This window comes from Ambystoma mexicanum, chromosome 2p (genome assembly GCF_040938575.1).
Source record: "Ambystoma mexicanum isolate Mex_15411 chromosome 2p, UKY_AmexF1_1, whole genome shotgun sequence".
In the NCBI taxonomy this organism is placed as follows: Eukaryota; Metazoa; Chordata; class Amphibia; order Caudata; family Ambystomatidae; genus Ambystoma; species Ambystoma mexicanum.
In genome coordinates this window covers 1,363,411,839-1,363,432,165 of record NC_090923.1, presented here as the reverse complement: position 1 = coordinate 1,363,432,165, position 20,327 = coordinate 1,363,411,839, and the positions used below count along the sequence as shown (strand labels likewise).

Genomic DNA, 20,327 nt, shown 5'->3' with positions numbered 1-20,327 from the left:
TGTAATATGGCTAGTAAAACCACACAAAGGAAGGAAGTGTCATGATGCCCGCTCCCGGGGAGCCGGTTCAAGCCCTGCGTCCCCGAAAGCGGACATCCAGTCCCCAAGGAAGGACCCAGCAACCCCATATAGGGGCCCTTTGGACAGTGTCCTGGCGCCTATGGCGCCAGGCTCATAAAAGACATCAGTCCTGGCGCCATAGGCGCCAGGCTCATTATGGAAGTGCTTGGGTGCACTTTCCTGATGCAGACCATGCTGCAGGATCCCGGCCTCCTTGAGGCCTGAAAGGAACTACTTTACCTGTGGGACTAATTTACCATCTGGGCGTGGTCGGGGAAGGATACATACCTGATTGGAGGAAGGATACATACCTGCAACTTCTTCCAAGGCTATTTAAACCCCACCCGAACAGCCACACGTGCTTCGCGTTGTTCTGCATCTAGCAGCTGGACGCTCACCGTGTCTGCTCCTGCATCCTGATTTCTGCCACGCCTGCCAGCATCCTGGATCACTTGCAAAGGAAGAGAAGAAGAGAACAGAAGAAGGAAAAGTCCTTACCTGCTAAATCCGCATCCCGGAGACAGCTCGCCGACAATCCTGAAAAGGAAGACTTTTATTGAAAAGCTCATCGCGTCGATCGCTGCAGCGCCGCATTCCACTCACCTTTACAGGGCGCCTCCATGTTCAGCAGCGATCATCCGGATTCGCAGTCACGCCCCAGCGCCTAGGGAGAAAAAGACCAGAACAAAAGGTGAGGGAGAGAAGGGAATAAGGAAAGCTAAATCTCCATGTTAAGACTTACCTGTTGATTCATTACCTCTTCATTTTCGGGTCCGTGCCGCATCCTGGCATTTCCGGACCCCGGCCCCTAAGGGGAAAAAGAGACATCAGCGTTAATGAGCGAATGAAAAGACATTACCAAAAAACGCTCATTAAAGACTTACCTGATTCTACAAGGATTTCACCTCTCATCTCGGGTCGGTGCCTGTTCCCCGGCATTCCGTACCCCGGCCCCTATGGGGAAAAAGACACTAGCATTAGTACATTAATGCATGGACACAAGGGGAATCTCTTATCAAAAAACTTACCTGGAAGCCAAGCAAGTTTGGTTCTCACCAATCCGAAAATCCAGTGAAGTAACTGGATACCAACGCGCCCCTGCATCCGAAGCAGGATGGAGAGCTCGTCCTTCCAGACCCTAGGGTGAGACTCTACGAGGAATCACAGAAGGGTTTCGAGGAGGGTGAGAGGGGAAAGTGGGAGGCTGATTGCATTACCCCGCAGACAGTTAATTCGCCTACAGATGGATACTTCTGCGAGCCAGAAAATCCAGATTTGGGGGGCCCGGTCCAGTCCGTCTTCCGAACCCTGCGCATCACCTTAGAAGAGGTCACAGCAGCGCGAACCAGGCCAGCGCCTCCGTGGGAGTCAGGTGAGCGTTACAGGAAGTCAAAGTTGGTTGGGAACAGCAATCCTAAGACTTGGCCTAATGGTGCTCCGGAAGGCCGGAATGAATCCGGAATGGCAAGCAGAGATCAGGCAATCCTGAGAAGAGAAAAGAGGAGAGGACAAAGAGCGTTGGGCGGCTATCTTTAAGAAGCCAGAGACATTGGCAATATCTAATAATGAAAGAGAGAAGCACTTACAAACCTCTAAAATCAGCCAATCACCGAAAGAGAGAACAGGGGAGCACCTGGGGATGATCAACATGGGGGTTGTTAGGACAGTTTTTCTGAAGTCCAACTAAGGGCTTAGTAAAACCATTCAACTGAGACAGTAGAAGACTGCAATCGTAGTATAAGGATGTACCACCTGAGAGTATATAGTAGCGTAGACAGAGCAACCAGGCGTATCTTAGGAGGGAGAGAGGGCTGTAGAATCAGTACAAAGAAATTGTAGTACACATATGGCCCAAAGAAACACTGAAACACATTTTATTGTAACAATAAAGGGTGTATTTAAATACAAGGAGACCAAGGTAAATAAGTACTATCATATTATATATAACCACACTTATAAAAACACAACACTATGCTTTAAAGTACACAGACCATAGCATAGACCCGTTCAGACAACTAACAATATTTCCAGGTAAATCAGACCTTATCAAGCACACTTAGTATACCCACATCTATTCATGGGGAGTAAAACCATTAGTTACTTTGAGATTACTTTACAGTAATTCAAGGGTAGTAGACCCTAGCTTTTGTACTGTGACGCTCATGCAATTAAATCTCTTAGTAAACCAACCTGCAAGTATACGTTTCTGAACAGTGGAACACTCCTTCAAGGCACAGTAGGAACATATTCCTACTTTTATGATAACACAGAGGTATACTAGGGGAGTAAGACCTTGTGTAATATTGAATTACAATTGCTTTTCAGCTCAGTGGAACTGTCTAAGATAAGCAAGAACGCTTTACAATAATGTAGGATTGCACCAGGAAGACCAAGGTCAGCTACACCTAAAGAACACTTTTCGAGAATGGCACACAACTATTCTAGGTAGGTAAAACCTAAGGTTGTAATACACTATTACAGTTGCTTTTCAGATTAGTGCTACACAGACTGAGATCAGCAATAACTCTTTAATGTTTAAACAATGCAATCGATTCGAGATTATAACAACATACTTGAGTGACCACAATATATTTATGGCAACATTTGAACTATATAATAAACAGGAAAATTCGAATCGACTTCAGAATCTTGCTGTAAATAGTGGGGGAAATCGAATTAAAACATCTAGTAAGAATGGGGCAAACTTAACAAGGAAACTAAATGTCTACATTAAGCAAGGAACAAAAGATGAAATCCTCCTAGGCTGCACGAGTGGTGGCTTTCAAGATTTTATTTGGGAAAGGGAAAGGCAGAGAGCTCCTAGGTGTAAGAAAACTGCACATGTTAATTGTTTTGACTCATTGGTATTGGAATGTAAGAAAAGCAATAAAAACAGATACGTTGACAGTATCATGACCCGGAAATATACCATAAAAAAATCAGGAGCAAAAAAGAGGCTTCAAAAATTGGATCCAAAATCATAAATTCCAGATGATGCTGCAAGACAGTGAAAAGATGTTACAATCGCTTATTCATAGTAATACACAAAAATGTTGGTCAATCCTATATAATGATCGAGTTGCCCAAATAGCAACACAAAGTAACAGTGTTGGCGAAACTGAGTTGGATATCCAATGTTTCATATAGTTCCGAATAATGAAAAGGGATTTAGTATCCCCACGGAGCAAGAGAATATTAAACATCTCATTATGAAATCATTGGCATTTAACGCCACTGGACCTAATGGGTTCACCAATATTCTGTTCAAACTGAATTCTGATCTGTGGTCATTGGTGCTGTCACTACTGTTTAAAAGCATTTGTAAAACTTGTAATATGCCAAAGTCTTGGAAAGAATCCATCTTCATCCCGGTATTCAAAAAAGGCAGTTGTTCCTATCCGAATGACTATCAGCCCATTTCCCCTTTGGACTGTGACAGCAAAATCTATGCAGCCCTAATTCTGGAAAAACTTGATACCTGTATTACAGATAACATCCTACCCAGGTTTCAATTAGGCTTCAGAAAGGGGCAATCCACTACATTAAATGGGCTGATTTTGTCTGAAATTGACGAACTAGGCACTCGGGAAGAGTATACCAGCCAATGTATATGTCTCCTTAATAGACTTCTCCAAGGCATTTCACCTGGTCAATCGCCACTTGCTCTGGAAAAAACGGAGAAAGTGGGGGTTACCCTCACCCTTGCTGGCTATTTTAGAAAACATCTGTTAGGTACAATTTTCACAGAACTGGTAAATCTTCCTGGCCTGGGTCAACCCCAGAACTTTTTGCTTTACTAGTGGGATATTTTTCCTTAATACCTCCGTGAATGGGAACCTTTTTCCACACACACATAATCTTTAACTCTTTTTATGGTTGTCCTTTTTAAGACTTTCCATAGTGTCTTTCTAAAGTTATCCTCTTTAACAACTTATTGGCGATAAGTGCCTGTTGTTGCTGGGTTGCCCTAGGGGCTCCCCTTTTAACTTTCCTTTGCTAACCTAGAGTGAACTACAGTTCCCAAGGGTAGAAAGGATCTTTGGATACCTTTTACATTTTGTTAGGTGAAACCAGCACACCCCACCTTAACGGGAGTACTGGGGAGATGGAATGTATCCTCTTTCACACTAAAATTGTAATAATTCTGTTACAGGGACAAGCTTACCTTCAATGGCTGGTGGCAGTGATACCTTGTATTAATGTGGGGCCCCTTTACCGTGGGCTGTCATCACAGCTGCAGTAAAGGCACCTAAGTGTGCTAATTTTACCAAATTGGCCCCGGACTTCTTTTTTTGCCATTTTAGTATTTCTTGTCGTTTCTTGTTCCTTCCCCTGACATCCAGGGTGGGAAATTCCTTTGTTGTGATTTTTATCTTCGGTGTGAGTCTCCTGGACTCCCCACCCAAGCGCAAGTCTGTCTGTGAGGGCAGGAAGCGAGGGAGGAGTTCAAAACTCCACAGTCCTTTCTTATGCTTTCCCTGAATGGGGACAAATCCCAGTGGGGGGTTGGCTGTCCTCATTGTACAACCAGACCGCCCCTTCTTGTAAAATAGAGAGTGATTGCAGAAGTTGTGTTGTAATTCCTGATAAATACTGCGAACCTGGAAGCTGAAGGGTAGTCGACCACTGGAACTTAAACTGAAGAGGATGACGAAGGAAAATCGGCAGAGACGATTTCCAGCGGCAGGAGAGCCTGCTGTGTAACCCAAGCCTGCTGCAGCCCTTCCTTCCAATCGACCTGGGGACTCTGAAAACGACAACCCAGAGCCTGGTGCGACCCACTAGACTCAAGAAAACCTGCATTTTGAGCCATCCCACGTGTTGCTGCGACCTTGCGTTGCTGCAATACCCCAATACCCTTGGACCTTGAGCCACTGTGCGGTGCACGGTCTTCCGAATTCCGAATCTCGCTGAAACTTCGTGGGCATCCTGGTGGATCTCCAGAGACACGAATAGAGTCTGAAAAATCTCCTCAACAGAGTGCTGGACCTTTGTAACGATGAGAATTCAACCGTGATTTTCTGTCTTCTTCTGTGCTCCTTGAAAAGGTGCCAAATCCGCAGAACCGCATTCAGCCCCGAGGGAATCCTTGCCTAGATCCTCCTTCATCGATCCCTGCAGCAAAGTCCTTCTGAGGTCTTGTTTTCAGTCACCACGACAAGGAATCCACTGACCGGGTGTTTGGCTGCAGATCCTGAAGTCGTCCTGCTGCAAAATCTTCAATGCTGAGGTACTGTGTTGGCTTGGGTATGTGCTTACCTGAAGCCTGTTGGGATTTCTTTGTAGCTGTGGGGTGTTTTCTGTGATTGTAAGGTCCCTTGTCCAGTGCACCCAGTCCCACTGCTAGGATCCTGCTAGGGTGTCTTTTGTGAAGCCCCTGGACCCTCTTCTAACCCTAGAAGTAAAGTACTCACCTGTTTGCGCAGTTTTCCTAATGAACTCTGACTTCTGCCTATTCTGACACTGTCTGTTGGTCACTAGTCCTAGTGACCCCCTTCTGCCACTGAGAAAACTCATGCTCCAAGAACCAGGGAAAGACTTTTGAAGGGATTGGGACTTCTGCCTAGAAAAGAAAACGTGTGTTTATAAGTTACTTACTTGCAAAGAGTTGATTGATAACTGTAACTCTAAGAGTGAACAGTTACAAAAGTTCTTACTTATCTTGAATGTGATATGCACTATTCTTAAAAGTATGGTTAACATCTTTTCTTCCTTAGAAACTGTTTTGCCATTCGAATAGAAAGTAGATGTGAAGGTATTTTACTCTCCTGTGATTAGGTTCTGCCTCTTTACAAAAGTAATGTGTTGGTTTCGCCTGACTATTCCCGCAGGATAATTGTACGAGTGTCCTCCAACTGTTGGTATCACCAGATTAGTCCTTTGAGGATAAATGTATGAGTGTTCCCCAACTTAGTTTTGCTTCCCCTGACTTGCTGCTAGTCTGTCCAGAATACGTCTGTATTAGGTTGTTGCCTACCTAGAATAACTTTGAATCATTCAGTAAAGTGTAACATTATGGTTTACTTTTCCTGTACTATCTTACCTAGAGTATGTGGTTCTAACTGTCACTGATAAGTCCTACTTCAGTTAGCTTTATAGCTGAGAAAGATCGAACCTGGACTGCTTGTGAAATATAAAAAGTATATGGGTTTTACTTACCTTGAATTAGCTGTGTGCCATCCAAAAATAAGTTACCAGAGTTACTGCTAATCTCTATGTGTGTTTCACTGATCTCAAAAGCACATGTAATTGAATATTACATCATTAAGTTTTACTCACTTAGGATAACTGTTATCACAAAAGTAGTTATAGGTTTTTACTGCACCTGGAATAAGTGTTCCACTATTCACAAAAAGTATATTGTCCAGTTGACTGACTGTGTGATTTGTACTGGGAGTCTTATTACAACTGGTAGGGACTACTGCCCTTGCATTACTGAAAGTAATTGTGAAAATAACCATTGGTTTTTACTCCCCAAGAATAGGTGTGACCTATACTGAATGTGTATGAAAAGGTTTGACTTCCTTAGAACTATTGTTAGGTGTTCCAAATAAGGTCTATGCTTTGGTCTTTGCACCTTCAAGCATACTGTGTTTTGATAATTGTGATTACATATACTGTGTGATAGTACTTACCCCTAGATTTATCTGGGCCTACTTGTATTTAAATAAATCCTTTATTTTTACATAGTGTTTCAGTGTTTTTTGGACCATTTGTATTACAATTTAATTTGTACTGATTCTACAGCCCTCCCTCCCTCCTAAGATAAGTCTGGCAGTTCTGCCTACGCTGCCATGTACTCAAGTGGTACAGTCTTATCCTAAGAATGGAGTCTTGTACTGCCTCAGTTGAATGGTTTTGAAGAAGTTGGTATCACTTCAGAAAAACTGTCCTATCAACATCCCTGAGGATACGTCAGTGAGGATCAGGATAGACACTAAAGGATCCTTTACGGACACCTTTCCAACTTCCAAAGGGCTGCGCCAGGGCTGTATACTGGCCCTGTGTTTGTTCATACTGTACGTAACAGATCTGGATGAAGCTTTGGGGCCTGCTGCATTGATAAGTCCTAAAATAGGGGAACAAAGAATCACCTGGCAGATGTGGCACTTTGGATTGCGCACCGATGGGTCTCCAGAGACTTCTCACTACGCTAAGATGAGCGACTTGATTATAAATACAAACATGTCACATGACCCTAATTAATGCAGTAATAGCAGAAAGGTAACAAGCAGGGTGAAGTGGCCCATTGACAATATTTGTATTGAAACCAGGAAGGAGTTTGTTTATTTGGGCTTTAATCTATGCAAACAATTTAATATATTGGTAACAATTCATAACATCGAAGAAAATTGAACAACTGTCGTTCCAAATGAAGCAAACCCATGCCAAATTTGGTACATTTTCCATTAAACCACTATTACATTTTTATGTGGGTAAAGTTATCCCAAAGATTTTGTACGGCATGGAAATAGATTCAACAGCGTATGACATTCAGTGGGACAGATTGGAGGGCAAACTCTGGAAGTGGTTCCTGAGTCTGCCACCCTCTCTACCCATGGCGTCAATGTGCTTTGAACTAGGTCTATTGGCACTTCGCTATTGGTTCAACTGGCGAGTACTATCTATTGTTGGGAACATGGAACATGACCAATTTCCTTGAAGGTATAGCTCTACTCCATGAAGAGGGGCCTTTCGGAACTAGTTTTTGTTTCTGCCATAAAGGTCGACTTCCGCCATTTCCTTCAAGTGGCTATCACTGTACGCTGCTTGCACCACGTCCTCTTGAGTCCTCCGAGGTCAAAGACAGAGTTATGATCCAGTAGTCTGTCTTGCGTGTCCATCTGTCCAGTGTCCAGAACCGGTCGATCCTAGAACCGTTAACATGAAGGGCCAAAAAAACAGACTCCTGTAGTGACCTCTGCACCTGGCCCATGGGCTTTCTCCAATGGAACCACAGGATAAATCCAGAAGACCATGAGAATTCAGGATCTTCTATGTGATCTGTCAGTGAATTGGAGGACAGTGCGTGAGTAACAATACCTTCCCCACCCCCATCCGCAACCCTGGTCTCATAGGTTTGTTTCTGATGCTTGTTAATCTGCTTAGAATCACATGCTGTGCATAGGTCCGACATCCAGTGGTCACTGCGGAGTATTGCATTTTGTTTTTCGTAGTTGAAAAGGGACGTCGACAAGGCGTGACTGAAATACTATCCCTATAGTGACGTGTGTTGTACCCACAATCCCTCACGCGTCGAGGTCCCTCAGATTGTTTTTTTCCGCCCAGCTACTGGTCGCCTTTACGCGGAGCTCCTCGAGAGACATTGCAGATTCCATCTCCTCGACCTTTGGTCGTTTTTTCCTGGTTAAAGATTTAATATATCGATCCCTCCCTCGACGCAGTTGTGAAGCTGTCTCCGCCGAGCAAGATCTTCGACGGAGGGGACGAGCGGAGGAGATCCTTCGGCTTTGCCGAACACGTGGCCTGGCCTCGCAGGCCACATACAGTAGGGAGAGTGGGGTCGTGGGACATCTCTGATTCTTTTTCTGAGAATGCCTTTCCTTTTCCCCTTCCTTTCCCTTGGGGTAGTTATCACGGTTTATTGCTTCGGCTATGGAGAGGACACCCTTTAGGTTTTGCCCACTTTGTAAGGGCAAGTTTACTTGGAAGGACAAGCATTCACGGTGTAACCGCTGCTTGCCCCTCAATCACTTTGAGGAGGGTTGCTCGGCTTGTCGGCTTCTAAAGCCAAAGACCCTAAAAGACCGTAGGGTCAAGAGGTGGGCGGCCTACGCTATGTCGAAGGCCGGGTCTTCACCCGCTGCTGCTACCACCGACAGTGACGAGGAACGTGATAACACGACCTCCGCTACGGAAGTCGTACACCCCTCTAAAGAGCGCTCGCGCTCTTCGTCGTCTGTCCCCGGCCCCGACGGGCTCGGCTCACGCCCTGCTTATGGGGATGAACACCCCGGCGACACTGACGCACACGATGCAACACATAAACACACAACCCATAGCTCTTCTTCGTCGAAGACGAAGAAAGCATCAGCGCCCAAGGAGACGCAGGTTACACCGGCGGCCTCCTCAGACCGTTCGGGTTCGAAGCCCCTCTCGCAACCGCAGCCGCGACCAGCGACTGGGCTTTCGGCAAATAAGGGCGCCGCCCCCAAACCATTGGCCGGCACGCACCAGCAGAGAGCGCACGCCTCCGTAGAACGTTCGACACCCGTAACTTCGAAACCACAGCCCTCCGCTGACAAACGAGTCACAGAGAGCTTGGCGAGGATCGTTGTGGCCGACGCCCAGAAGCGTACGCCGAAAAACACGTCGAGCGCTACGCAAAGGTCGAAAGAAACGCCGAAAAAGCCTGAAGAAAAACAGGGACTACCCCCTTCAGTCGGGGGGGGACCCCCAGCATACCGGAAGGCTTTTCGGAGGGCGACGGGACACTTTCCTCGACGTTGTGGGAGAGGTCGAACCGTTTTCAGCAAGATAACACTAATTTTCCCCCGCTAGACCGCTCAGGGGTACCCGATGAAACCATGGAAAGGCTCCATCTCTGCATGGAGAGAATGGAGAGGTTTATGAACACCCAGAACCCTCCCACTCCCAAGAGAACAAGAGAAGGGCCTCAGGAGGACCCCAGGGCCAAATACCCAAGGCAGGACACACCCTTAGACTTCCATAATGTGCATGACCTCACTGGTGAGGAACAATACTTAGAAGAGGAGGATGATTTTGTGGACAATGAAGGACAGAACCAAGAGGAAGGTCTGGAAGACAGCCCAGACATGGTAGGAGAAGGCTTCGGAGAAAATCCAGAAGAAGGACCTTCTCATCCCTGGCAATCCCCATCAGTATACTCGGACACTGATGTCCTGAACCTAAATCCTCCTGACAATTCACCTGATAGAAACACGTCTCCCATTGATGATCAGCCCACATTCAATGCCCTGTTGCACAGAGCAGCAGCGCATTTCGAACTGGACACTGGGGAGATCTCTCCGGAAATAGACTTTGTGGAAAGAGTAATTAAGGAGAAACCCCCAGTCAGCCAGACCATTCCCCTCCTCGCTTCAGTGAAGAGAAGAATCATCCCTTCGCTATCCACACCCGCACTAATCAGAGGAGTCAATCCAAGGATTGAAAAACTTTTCACTCCTTCACCCTCAGACCCGCTGTACATCAGGGGACATTCCATTCCGGATTCCCTTGTAGTAACTAATACAAGGAAGAGGGCAGGGGTGCCGCTGTCCACCAGTGAGGCACCACCTGACAAGGAGGGCAAGAGGTTATATGCCCTTGCTAAAAGAGTCACATCCTCGGCTGCCTTTTCGGCAAGAATTGCGAACAACAATTCTTTGTTAGCTAGCTACGCTGACGCGCAGTGGGTCAAACTGCGCAAGGACGCAGAAGCAGCGCTGGAACCATTACGTACACGCCTGCTTTCAACTATTGGCGAAGGAACCCAGGTCAACCAGAGTATTGTAAAGAACTCTCTGGATGCTGCTGAGACAGCGGGACGTTCCCTGGTTCAGGGAATACTCCTAAAACGCCATGTATGGCTGCGCAACTCAGGGTTCAAACCGGAGACACAGGCGTCTTTAATAAATAAACCTGTTGAAGACTCAAACCTCTTCGAGAAGGCGGTGGATGAGGCTCTGGAAATGGCTAAAAAAGAGTTCGATACTATCAAGACTCTTGACCAGATCTCTAAGCCCACTACCAGACGCGGCTATGGCAACAAACGCTTTTTTCGTGGCCAACGCCAACAGCAGAATCAGCAGCAACAGTACCCTGCCACCAGTTACCAGACCAATAGTGGGCAGTACAGCCAAAGAGGACAGCGCAGGGGCAAAGGGAGAGGGCGGGGGTCCACCCCCAGAGGCTCCCAAGCCCCCAACAACACCAAGTGACGCGAAGATTCGCGTCCCCTCCCATGCAACACCGGTCGGGGGCTGGATAACATCCTTTCTTCCAGCATGGGAGGGAATAACGTCAGACCGCTGGGTACTTTCCACCGTAGCCCACGGATACTGCATCGAATTCAACAGTTCCCCAACATACAGACCCCCGAGGGGACGACGCATGTCACCGGAACACCTTGCCATCCTTCTCCAAGAAGTACAACAACTGCTGGAAAAAGGAGCCATAGAGGTCGTGCCTCTATCTCAGGTAACGGAAGGTATTTATTCAGTGTACTTCCTTGTACCCAAAAAGGATCTAACCATGCGCCCTGTATTAGATCTGCGCCCAGCGAACAAGTTTATCAAACCCCAGAAGTTTCGTATGGTGACCTTACAGGAAGTGATCCCACTGCTATCACAGGGAGATTACATGACAACATTGGACATGAAAGATGCATACTTTCATATTTTAATGTTGCCAGCGCACAGAAAATACCTCAGGTTTATGATAGAGGGCAAACACTATCAGTTCAGAGTGCTACCCTTCGGCATAGCATCAGCACCAAGGGTATTCACGAAGGTACTGGCAGTGGCAGCGGCCCACCTGCGCAGGTTGTCCATCCCAGTTTACCCTTACCTCGACGACTGGCTCATAACAGGGGATTCTTACGAAACATGCTTTTCCAATACCCAAAAGACTGTAGACGTTTTGTTCCAGTTGGGCTTCTCCATCAACGAAAAGAAGTCCAGCCTAGACCCCAGCCAAATCAAACAATTCCTAGGGGCTCTAATTCAAACAAAGGACGGCCTCGTCTTCCCCTCCAACGAGAGGGTCCAAAACATGCTGTTTCAGATCCCTCAATATGTGACCGGTCGAGAGGTGACGGTACGCAAAGCAATGTGCTTGCTAGGCATGATGGCGTCGTGTATTTATTTGGTACCTCACGCGCGCCTGCGCATGGGCCCTATGCAAGAGTGGCTCAACAGCCAGTGGTGTCAGGCCAGCGGATTATGGGACGACCCTGTGGTGGTCTCGCAGGCCTTGGTTCTCTCGCTACGATGGTGGACAAAGGAAAACCTGGAAAAAGGGAAACCCTTTGCCACACCCGCGGCGGAAGCCACTCTAACCACAGACGCATCCCTAACAGGATGGGGGGGCTCACCTATCCCATCAGACTGCTCACAGAGTGTGGACTCCGAAAGTAGCATCCAAACACATAAATCTACTGGAGCTACTAGCTGTGTTCAAGGCGCTAAAAGCCTTCCAGGAACACCTACAATGCAAAACTGTGTTGGTCCTTACAGACAGCACCACAGCCATGTACTACATCAACAAGCAGGGGGGCACCCACTCTCCAGGACTGTCCAAACTGGCCCAAAATATATGGAAGTGGGCTCTCAAACAAAACATGTTCCTACTGTCAGAACATGTACCAGGGGAACTCAATCTGCTGGCAGACAAACTCAGCAGAGATTTTCCCCTGCCCGAAGAGTACGAATGGCGACTGCACGAAGACATCGTCTTCGACGTCTTCACACAATGGGGATTCCCAGAAATAGACCTGTTCGCCACCCTGGAGAACTCACAATGCCCAAGTTACGCCTCCAGGTACCCCCAGAACCAATCCAAGGGGAACGGTCTGTCGATGCAATGGTCAGGGAAATTTGTTTACGCTTTTCCCCCCGACTCCCCTTCTCAACAAGGTGGTGCACAAGATGCACCAGGAACAAGTAACCATGATACTGGTGGCCCCAATGTGGGCCCGACAGCCATGGTTCGCTCACTTGATGGAGATGTCTCTATCTCCCCCAGTGAAACTCCCCTGCCCGTACAACATGCTGTCACAAGACAAGGGCAGGACTCTGCATCCATGCCCCCAGAACATGAACTTAGCAGCTTGGCTCCTGAGATCATAGAATTCGGACATCTACAGCTCCCGCAGAGATGCATGGACATCCTCAGGGAAGCCAGAAAACCTAACACTCGCCACTGCTATTCTAGCAAGTGGAGGAGATTTGTCATCTGGTGCAGAGGAAAAAGCATCAACCCGATTGACTGCTCTCCCACACATATTGTTCTATACCTGACCCACTTGTTGGATTCAGGTCTAGTGTTCAATTCCATTAAAGTCCACCTAGCGGCACTTTCTGCATACACCACTTCCCAACTCAAGGTGTCGTGGTGGAAGATCCCTGTTATAAAGGCCTTCATGGAGGGAATAAAGAGAATACACCCCCCGATAGCTGACCCAGCTCCCGGATGGGACCTTAACGTGGTACTTACCAGACTCATGGGCTCACCTTTCGAACCCATGCACAAAGCATCTCTTAAAGACCTCACTCTTAAGACTGCTTTTTTAATAGCTATCACCTCCATCAGGAGGGTAAGTGAACTACAGGCTCTTTCCGTTCTAGACCCCTTTGTTACAGTTCACAAAGATAAGGTGGTTCAACGCACGCACCCAAGGTTTGCTCCAAAGTTCATATCGAAATTCCACGTAAACCAGTCTATAGAACTGCCAACGTTCTTTCAAAACCCTTCCAACTCGGGAGAAAAAACTCTACACACACTAGATGTGAGCAGAGCGGTCATGTTCTACATGGAAAGAACGAGACCACTGAGGAAGACTAATCAGTTCTTCGTCTCGGTGGCAGCAGGAAGAGAAGGGGATGCAGTTTCAAAGTCCACTATTTCTAGATGGATTGTTCAATGCATCACTCTGCTATACTCTTGCTAAGAGAGAACTGCCCTTTAAGCCTAGAGCACACTCTACTCGAGGCACGGGGGCGTCCATAGCATTCATTGCAAATGTTCTCCTTGAGTCCATCTGCAAAGCGGCTACCTGGAGTTCTATGCACACCTTTACAAAACACTACTGTCTAGATGCACACTCGAGATCTGACTCCCAGGTGGGTCAGGCAGTATTAAGACATCTTTTCTCTACTGTTCCTTCTCATAACCCACTGCCAACTCCGGGTACTGCTCGCTAGTCTATGCACAGCATGTGATTCTAAGCAGATTAACAAGCATCAGAAGACAATGCATTTCTGATGGTTGTATCTGCTTAGATTCACATGCGCCCACCCTTCCTCCCCGCTCGGATGGAAGGAACATAGACTTCCTTTTATATCTCTCTTTTCTGTACTCACTCACGTCTAGAAGGCTCCCTCAGGGCAGAAAAATACAAACAGAGGGACCTCGACGCGTGAGGGATTGTGGGTACAACACATGTCACTATAGGGATAGTATTTCAGACACGCCTTGTCGACGTCCCTTTTCGACTACGAAAAACAAAATGCAATACTCCGCAGTGACCACTGGATGTCGGACCTATGCACAGCATGTGAATCTAAGCAGATACAACCATCAGAAATGCTTTTACGGTAAGTAATGCATTGTCATGTGCAAAATGTCCTGAGCATACCACTCCCAATGCTTAGCCATGAGCAGTGTTGTTCTGGCCAGGTATCCTCCTCTGGGTCTCCCCCAAAGTGGTTGGATTGGGAAGAGGGTCTATTCGGAACTTTACTCATGTTCTTATTGTATTTTGGAACACTAAACAAACTTACTTCTCGCTAAAGCCAACACTTGTTTAAATTCCTAAAAGAGACTCTTTGCTTCCTGGACATACTTTTATTGGGACAGGTGATTCTAAAGGGCACTAGGTCTGTCTTTTTCAAACTAGGCAAAGACTGTTTAATGATAGCACCTCAATTCAAAGTTTTTTTTCTGGTGCTTCCTAACCCCTTTATTTGTTAGCCCTTTAGTTCTCACAAGGTTGATTATTCTAATGGTTCTAAATTTGTATTCACTTGCTTCGCTACACTGACAGCATTCTGAAAATGTATCGAACTGTATTTTTAAAGGGAAGTGTTAGTGCTGTTCTCAGGGCACACCCAGGTGAATGTGCATATCATAGTAGTGAATCTTTTAGTGTGTTACTTACCTGTGGTTTTTCATTGCAAAGAATGTGTCCAAGGCCTAAATAAATAATTGTATTTTTATACATTCGGCCTAACTTGTATTATTAAGAGTGCTCTGGGAGTGCTTAGCTTCACCGCTCATCACTCCATACCCTCTTAAGTCTAAGCCTTGCTGTTCAGTCACCGTGCCCAACGAGAGTTTATCCATGCATTAGTGTTTGCCCTATTCCTCAGAATAGGGTAGTGTCTCAGAATCTGCCCAAAGCACGGATTCTAAAAATCCACCTTAACAATGTCCAAATGTATCTGTGCACATTGTTTGCTTCTGCTCCTGTTGGTGAGTAGTTCATGTTTAAGATCTTGTGCCCTTGACTTGTTTTCTCCCTGTGGTCTTTTGGCATACAGTTCCATTTAATGAGCAGGGATGCATTTTATTGCAAGATTTGTGGAAATATGTGAAATAATAATGTGCACATAGTTGCATTAACCAGGAGCCTCTTTCTACAACCTGTCATAGGTTCTTCAATGCTGAATTGTGCAATGTTATAGACTGACACCCAGGATCTGACGAAAGCATTAGCAACGTTTTCACAGTATTCTCTCTGCTTACACACCCTCTTTTGAGGACAATGTGTTATAGGCCATTTCAAGGTCATTCTTCAAGCAGAATTATGCCTGCAGGTTTATGAATATGTTGCACTATGTTACTCTCTGCTAACTTGTAGGTCAAAGGAAACTGCTCATGATTGTTTGATTTGACATGCATGCCAGAATGAATGTGAACAACTCATATGTGTCTGAAGAAGTTCATGGAAAGGGGCACTGTGGTGACAGTGATTATGTTCTCTCCTACAGAGAAGAATTGCAGTCTGTCCAGCGAGAACTGGAGGTTCTATCTGAGCAGTATTCTCAGAAATGTTTGGAAAATGCTCACCTGGCTCAGGCCCTGGAGGCTGAGAGGCAGGCTCTCCGGCAGTGCCAGAGGGAGAACCAAGAACTTAATGCACATAATCAGGTAAGGGACAGGAAATTGAGAGTCTCAGAACTGGTAACACAATGCATATGCAGTATACACATAACCTGGGACTTGTACGCCCCAAGCCTTGATCAATGATGGGATGGCTGCAGCTCCTACGTGCTTAGTATTGAGACCTAGTCTCATTACTGAAATTGCATGAAATACAGAAGTATGAAAGTTTCAATGCCAAGGTTTTCTTCAAGTCTTTATCTCGTCATGGTTGACACACTGCCTTACTAACTAATGACTGTGTCCATTTGATGTTTGGGTAAAGTGGGTAGGAGCGATTTCAGTCTTGACTCTTCTGTTGCCACCTCCACTATAGCAGTATCTAGTAAGTGATTCTAGATGACAAAGCTGGTCATTTAGATAAGAGAGGCGAGGAAAACGTAGGGCTGTGCCAACAGTGCTGTAGAACTATATACTCAGTTTGTGATTAGAGTTTGCTGTGAAAATCCATGATCTATGTTAAAAAGAAAACGGACAGTTGCTTTGGAAATGATCTTGAGAATTATTTCCACTGCATATAACAATTATGTTCACCCTAAAGGATAACATTTTGGATCTCCCCGCCATCTGCCCATGGGGGTGGAAGGGTGGGGGTGGGACTGGAGTACGAGAGAAGGGAGGAAAATGTGAAAGAAACATACAGGCAGAGAGAGAGAGAGAGAGAGAGAGAGAGAGAGAGAGAGAGAGAGATTATTAGAGATACCGAGAGAGCCCATGCCAATTTTTCCCCAGGGATACCCGACTCGTGTCTGGTAGGGGTTTAGGTAGTTTTGAGTCCCTCTGAGCAACATTTGGCCAAAGCCATCAGATACATTTAACAAATAAAATCACCAATTTAATACATATGTTTAGAAATCAGATAGAGGTACACTCCCAATTCCTACACTCTAGGGGTTACCCAAGGAGGAATCCTAGACAAGAACTCCACCGCCCATGGTTTGGGTAAGGGTGGTGTTTAGGGAGTGAGCTTTACTCCCAAGTAATCCCTATGGGGCTGACGGGAGCAACAAATGATATATATACTCGGGTCCTTACTCCGATTCTACAAACAACCACGCCCAGAGAGAGCGCTAACTCCCATGTAATCCCTATGAGGTTCCATGTGGGGCCACAAGCTGTTAGACTTGTGAGTAGTAGAAGATTCTACAACAAGAGGTAATTTCTTAGACTTTACAGTACCTTTAGTTGGAAGAAAAATGCAGCAGATGACTTCTGTTCCTGTGCAGCTCTGCCTATCCTGGTGTTCCTGGGCCTCAGTCGTGGGGACAAGAGGGAGGACTTCTGGGGACTCCTACACTGCAATGGGACGGTCAACGAAGCAACCAGCAATCTTCAAACAAGTGGCAATTCAGTGTTTCAGCTCCTCGTGTCTACCGCAAACAGCAACACCATAGTTTCTGTCTGTCGAGATGGCCTTTCCTTGCATCTGGGGTCCAGCACTCTGTTGAGGTGGCTCAGGCTCGGTCAGTTCTACTTCCTGGGAGTCCGGAGGATCATCCTGGGGCTCTTGGCCAGCTTAAAAGCAACGCACACGAACTGGTGTTCCTCTCCCTGGCTCTTGGGTTCCAGCAGAAACTGCTGTGGAAGTGCAACCAGCTTCGAGAGGATGTCCAGGTGGCTTACTTTGGAGTTTATTGGTCCCACCAACTCAAGGGGAGTCGTCCTTGCAGGGCTTCTCTAGTCGAAACGAAAGTGGAGTTTCAGCACAGCAGCAGGGTTTCATGGTGCGTGCTCCAAAGCCCCTGGAACTGATGGGCCCACCCCATTCATTGACACCCAATAGAGCTTATCAAGCCCCAAAGGAGCGTCCCAGAACCCCCTGAACTCAGTCCTGGCGCTGTTGGCGCCAGGCTCATAAAATGGCTTGACCCATATGGACTACTTACTCAGCCTAATGAGGCTGAGCCTTTCTGCTTGTCCAGGGCATGACCAAGGGACTGCTTTACCTGAAAGGCAGGGTGTGGTAAAGGGACTATTTGCCTGGAACTACTTGCAAGGCTATTTAAGACACACCCTGCAGGCAGAACACGCTTTGTGTTATTCTGCACCCCTGCAGCGTAACGCTCACCGTGTCTGCTCAATCCTTGTGCTTCTACAGCCACGCCTGTTCTGAGATTTCCATCCATCGGTGCCTGAAAGAAGAAAGAGAAGAACAGGTGTTATTACAGCGACAAAGGCCTTACCTGCAATTCTCATCCACCGGTCTCGCCTTCAGCTGATCTTCCGATCGCCGTCCTTGTTGGGAAGAGGGCATCCGCACAGGTCTCGAATACTCACCCGCGCATCTGCATTCCTCCGGAATACGTCGGAGCGGTTCTCCCATCCATCATCCTGGGGCCGCGCCTGCATAGAAAGAACAGAAAACAGCAGGTTAGTCGCGCAAAAAACAAACAATTATTCAGCCATCCAGCGCCACCCACCCACGCTAATACACACCTGGAAATAACCTGCCCAGCATTCTAGGAGAGTCAAATCTTCATCCAAACCTGCGTACGAATCCGCACCTGCAAGAAAGAAAAAACACGTTTAAACCTTGGGAAATAAAGACATTGCGCACCTATAGCAAGCATCCATTGGCATAGAGACTTACCTGCTTAATCCAGATATTCCAGACACAGCAACAGCCACTCTGGACCAGTGAAGTAACTGTGTCCGGGGAAAGACTGAGCTTACTGCGCCCCTGCTGAAAGTCAAGGAGGACGGAGAGCCAACCTCCCAAAACTCAAAGGTGAGCCAGAAGAGGAGTTGGACATCAGGAGGTTGAAGGAGGTGGGGCCAATCCAGCCCCTCACTCAAAGGCTAATATCTTGTTTCAACATTGCAGACAAACGCCTCCTGGGGTGATAACAGGGGAGAGGACATCATCATACCACCAGAGCTACGCCAGTGTAGACATCATTCGTACGGCTACATGCTACGCCCCCGTGGAGACCAGGTGAGCGTGACACAGGGCTTCACCGGGCACACCAATGGTCCAGGAGTTGCAGGCGTCTTCTTAAAGTTCTTCTTCAGATTCCTTCGTCCAGTGGTCGACTCTGCCTCCTTCCAAGCCAAAAAGCCTTGCCTTTTGCCTTTTATGCAGGTTTCTCCCATTCATTCCAGCCTAGATGCCTGTCAAACAGCAGGGTGGATGTTGTTGCCGGACAGCCAATCACATAAGCACTGGGAGTTTTGGGCACCTCCCTCACTTCTTGCACCCCCAACCCCCCACTTCCAGCATATCCTCCCTACCCCCAACCCCCCCGGACGTGAATCCCACCAAAGGCAAAACAAAGGGACCAAACCTGGTTTGGCGTGCAAAGTAAATCTCAAGAAGGACCTTTCTACAGAGAAATGGCCAAAAAAAACCCAGGCCATTTTGACAAAACTGGCACCCAAGGGTGCTTTACTAAAGCTGCAAACGCAGCAAGTCGCACCACAGTTGTAAAAAGTAAACCACTGCCACCAGTTATTAATTGCAGTAGTTATCCAAGAGAAAGGTATTTAAACCTTTGGGGAAATCTGAAAGCCTTCCCTGTAGACCTACACAAAAGGTGCTGTGTGCTACAATGTAAAAAGGGACACCTATGGAGTTTGTCAGACTCCAAAAACCAAAAGAACCACAGAGTTAAAATCACATGAAAATACATGAGAGAGTGGGAGAAAGGGTCTCACTTTCTCCAGGTAAAAATGAAAAAGTCCTAGAGTCCAGCAAAAGAGCTGGGGGTCTCTAAGGTAGAGAGGAATTGGCACATTTCTAAGAATTCTTCCTAACATCGCCCTGATAAGGAGGTGAACCAGTTAAAGGCGCTTGCTGAAGCATTCCCCATTGTCCTTTGTCGCTCAATGAGAATATTGTGGTCCACTGTGTCAATGGCCACGGAGAGGTCTAACATCACGAGTAGGGACAGTTCTCCTTGGTCTCCCACTCACAAGAATTCATCCCAGACTGCAACCAATGCAGTTTCTATTCCATATTTTGGACGGAACCCCGATTGTAAAGGGTCAAATAGACCTTCTCTTTCGACACGTTCCTCAAACTGCCTTGTGACCACTTTCTCCAACATTTTTCCAGGCCAGGGAAGACCTGCAACTGGACAATAATTCTGTAGATTATCGGGATCTAGAGTTGACTTTTTCAGCAATGGGGAGATTATGGGTAGCTTCAGTTCCTCAGGAGCTATCCCCTAACTCAATGACTCATTTACAAAGCTGGTGCATTAATGAGCCAACCTTTCAAAAGTTGCCAGAGGGGACCGCAGGCTTATTTCATGTTGGTAGATAGTCTTATGATGGAAAGATCCATCCTACATCCAGAACCCAACACAACTCGGCAGTGCACAAGGTCCCAGGGCTCATACTTCACCAAAAGATCTGGGTGTAACACACTAGGAATGTTGGGGTTGGGTTACCCCCTCTACATC

The 20,327-nt window shown here is 46.8% G+C and overlaps 1 protein-coding gene across 6 annotated transcripts in view; it reads left to right on the top strand.

The window, feature by feature from the left end:
• MPRIP (myosin phosphatase Rho interacting protein) overlaps nucleotides 1-20,327 on the top strand; it is a 1,106,800-nt gene that overhangs the window by 910,701 nt on the left and 175,772 nt on the right. For all 6 annotated transcript variants that reach the window (XM_069645743.1, XM_069645742.1, XM_069645740.1 and 3 more), the window contains one exon: nucleotides 15,753-15,912. In XM_069645743.1, the coding sequence (XP_069501844.1) occupies nucleotides 15,753-15,912 (160 nt within the window). The remainder of the gene's footprint in view (nucleotides 1-15,752; nucleotides 15,913-20,327) is intronic.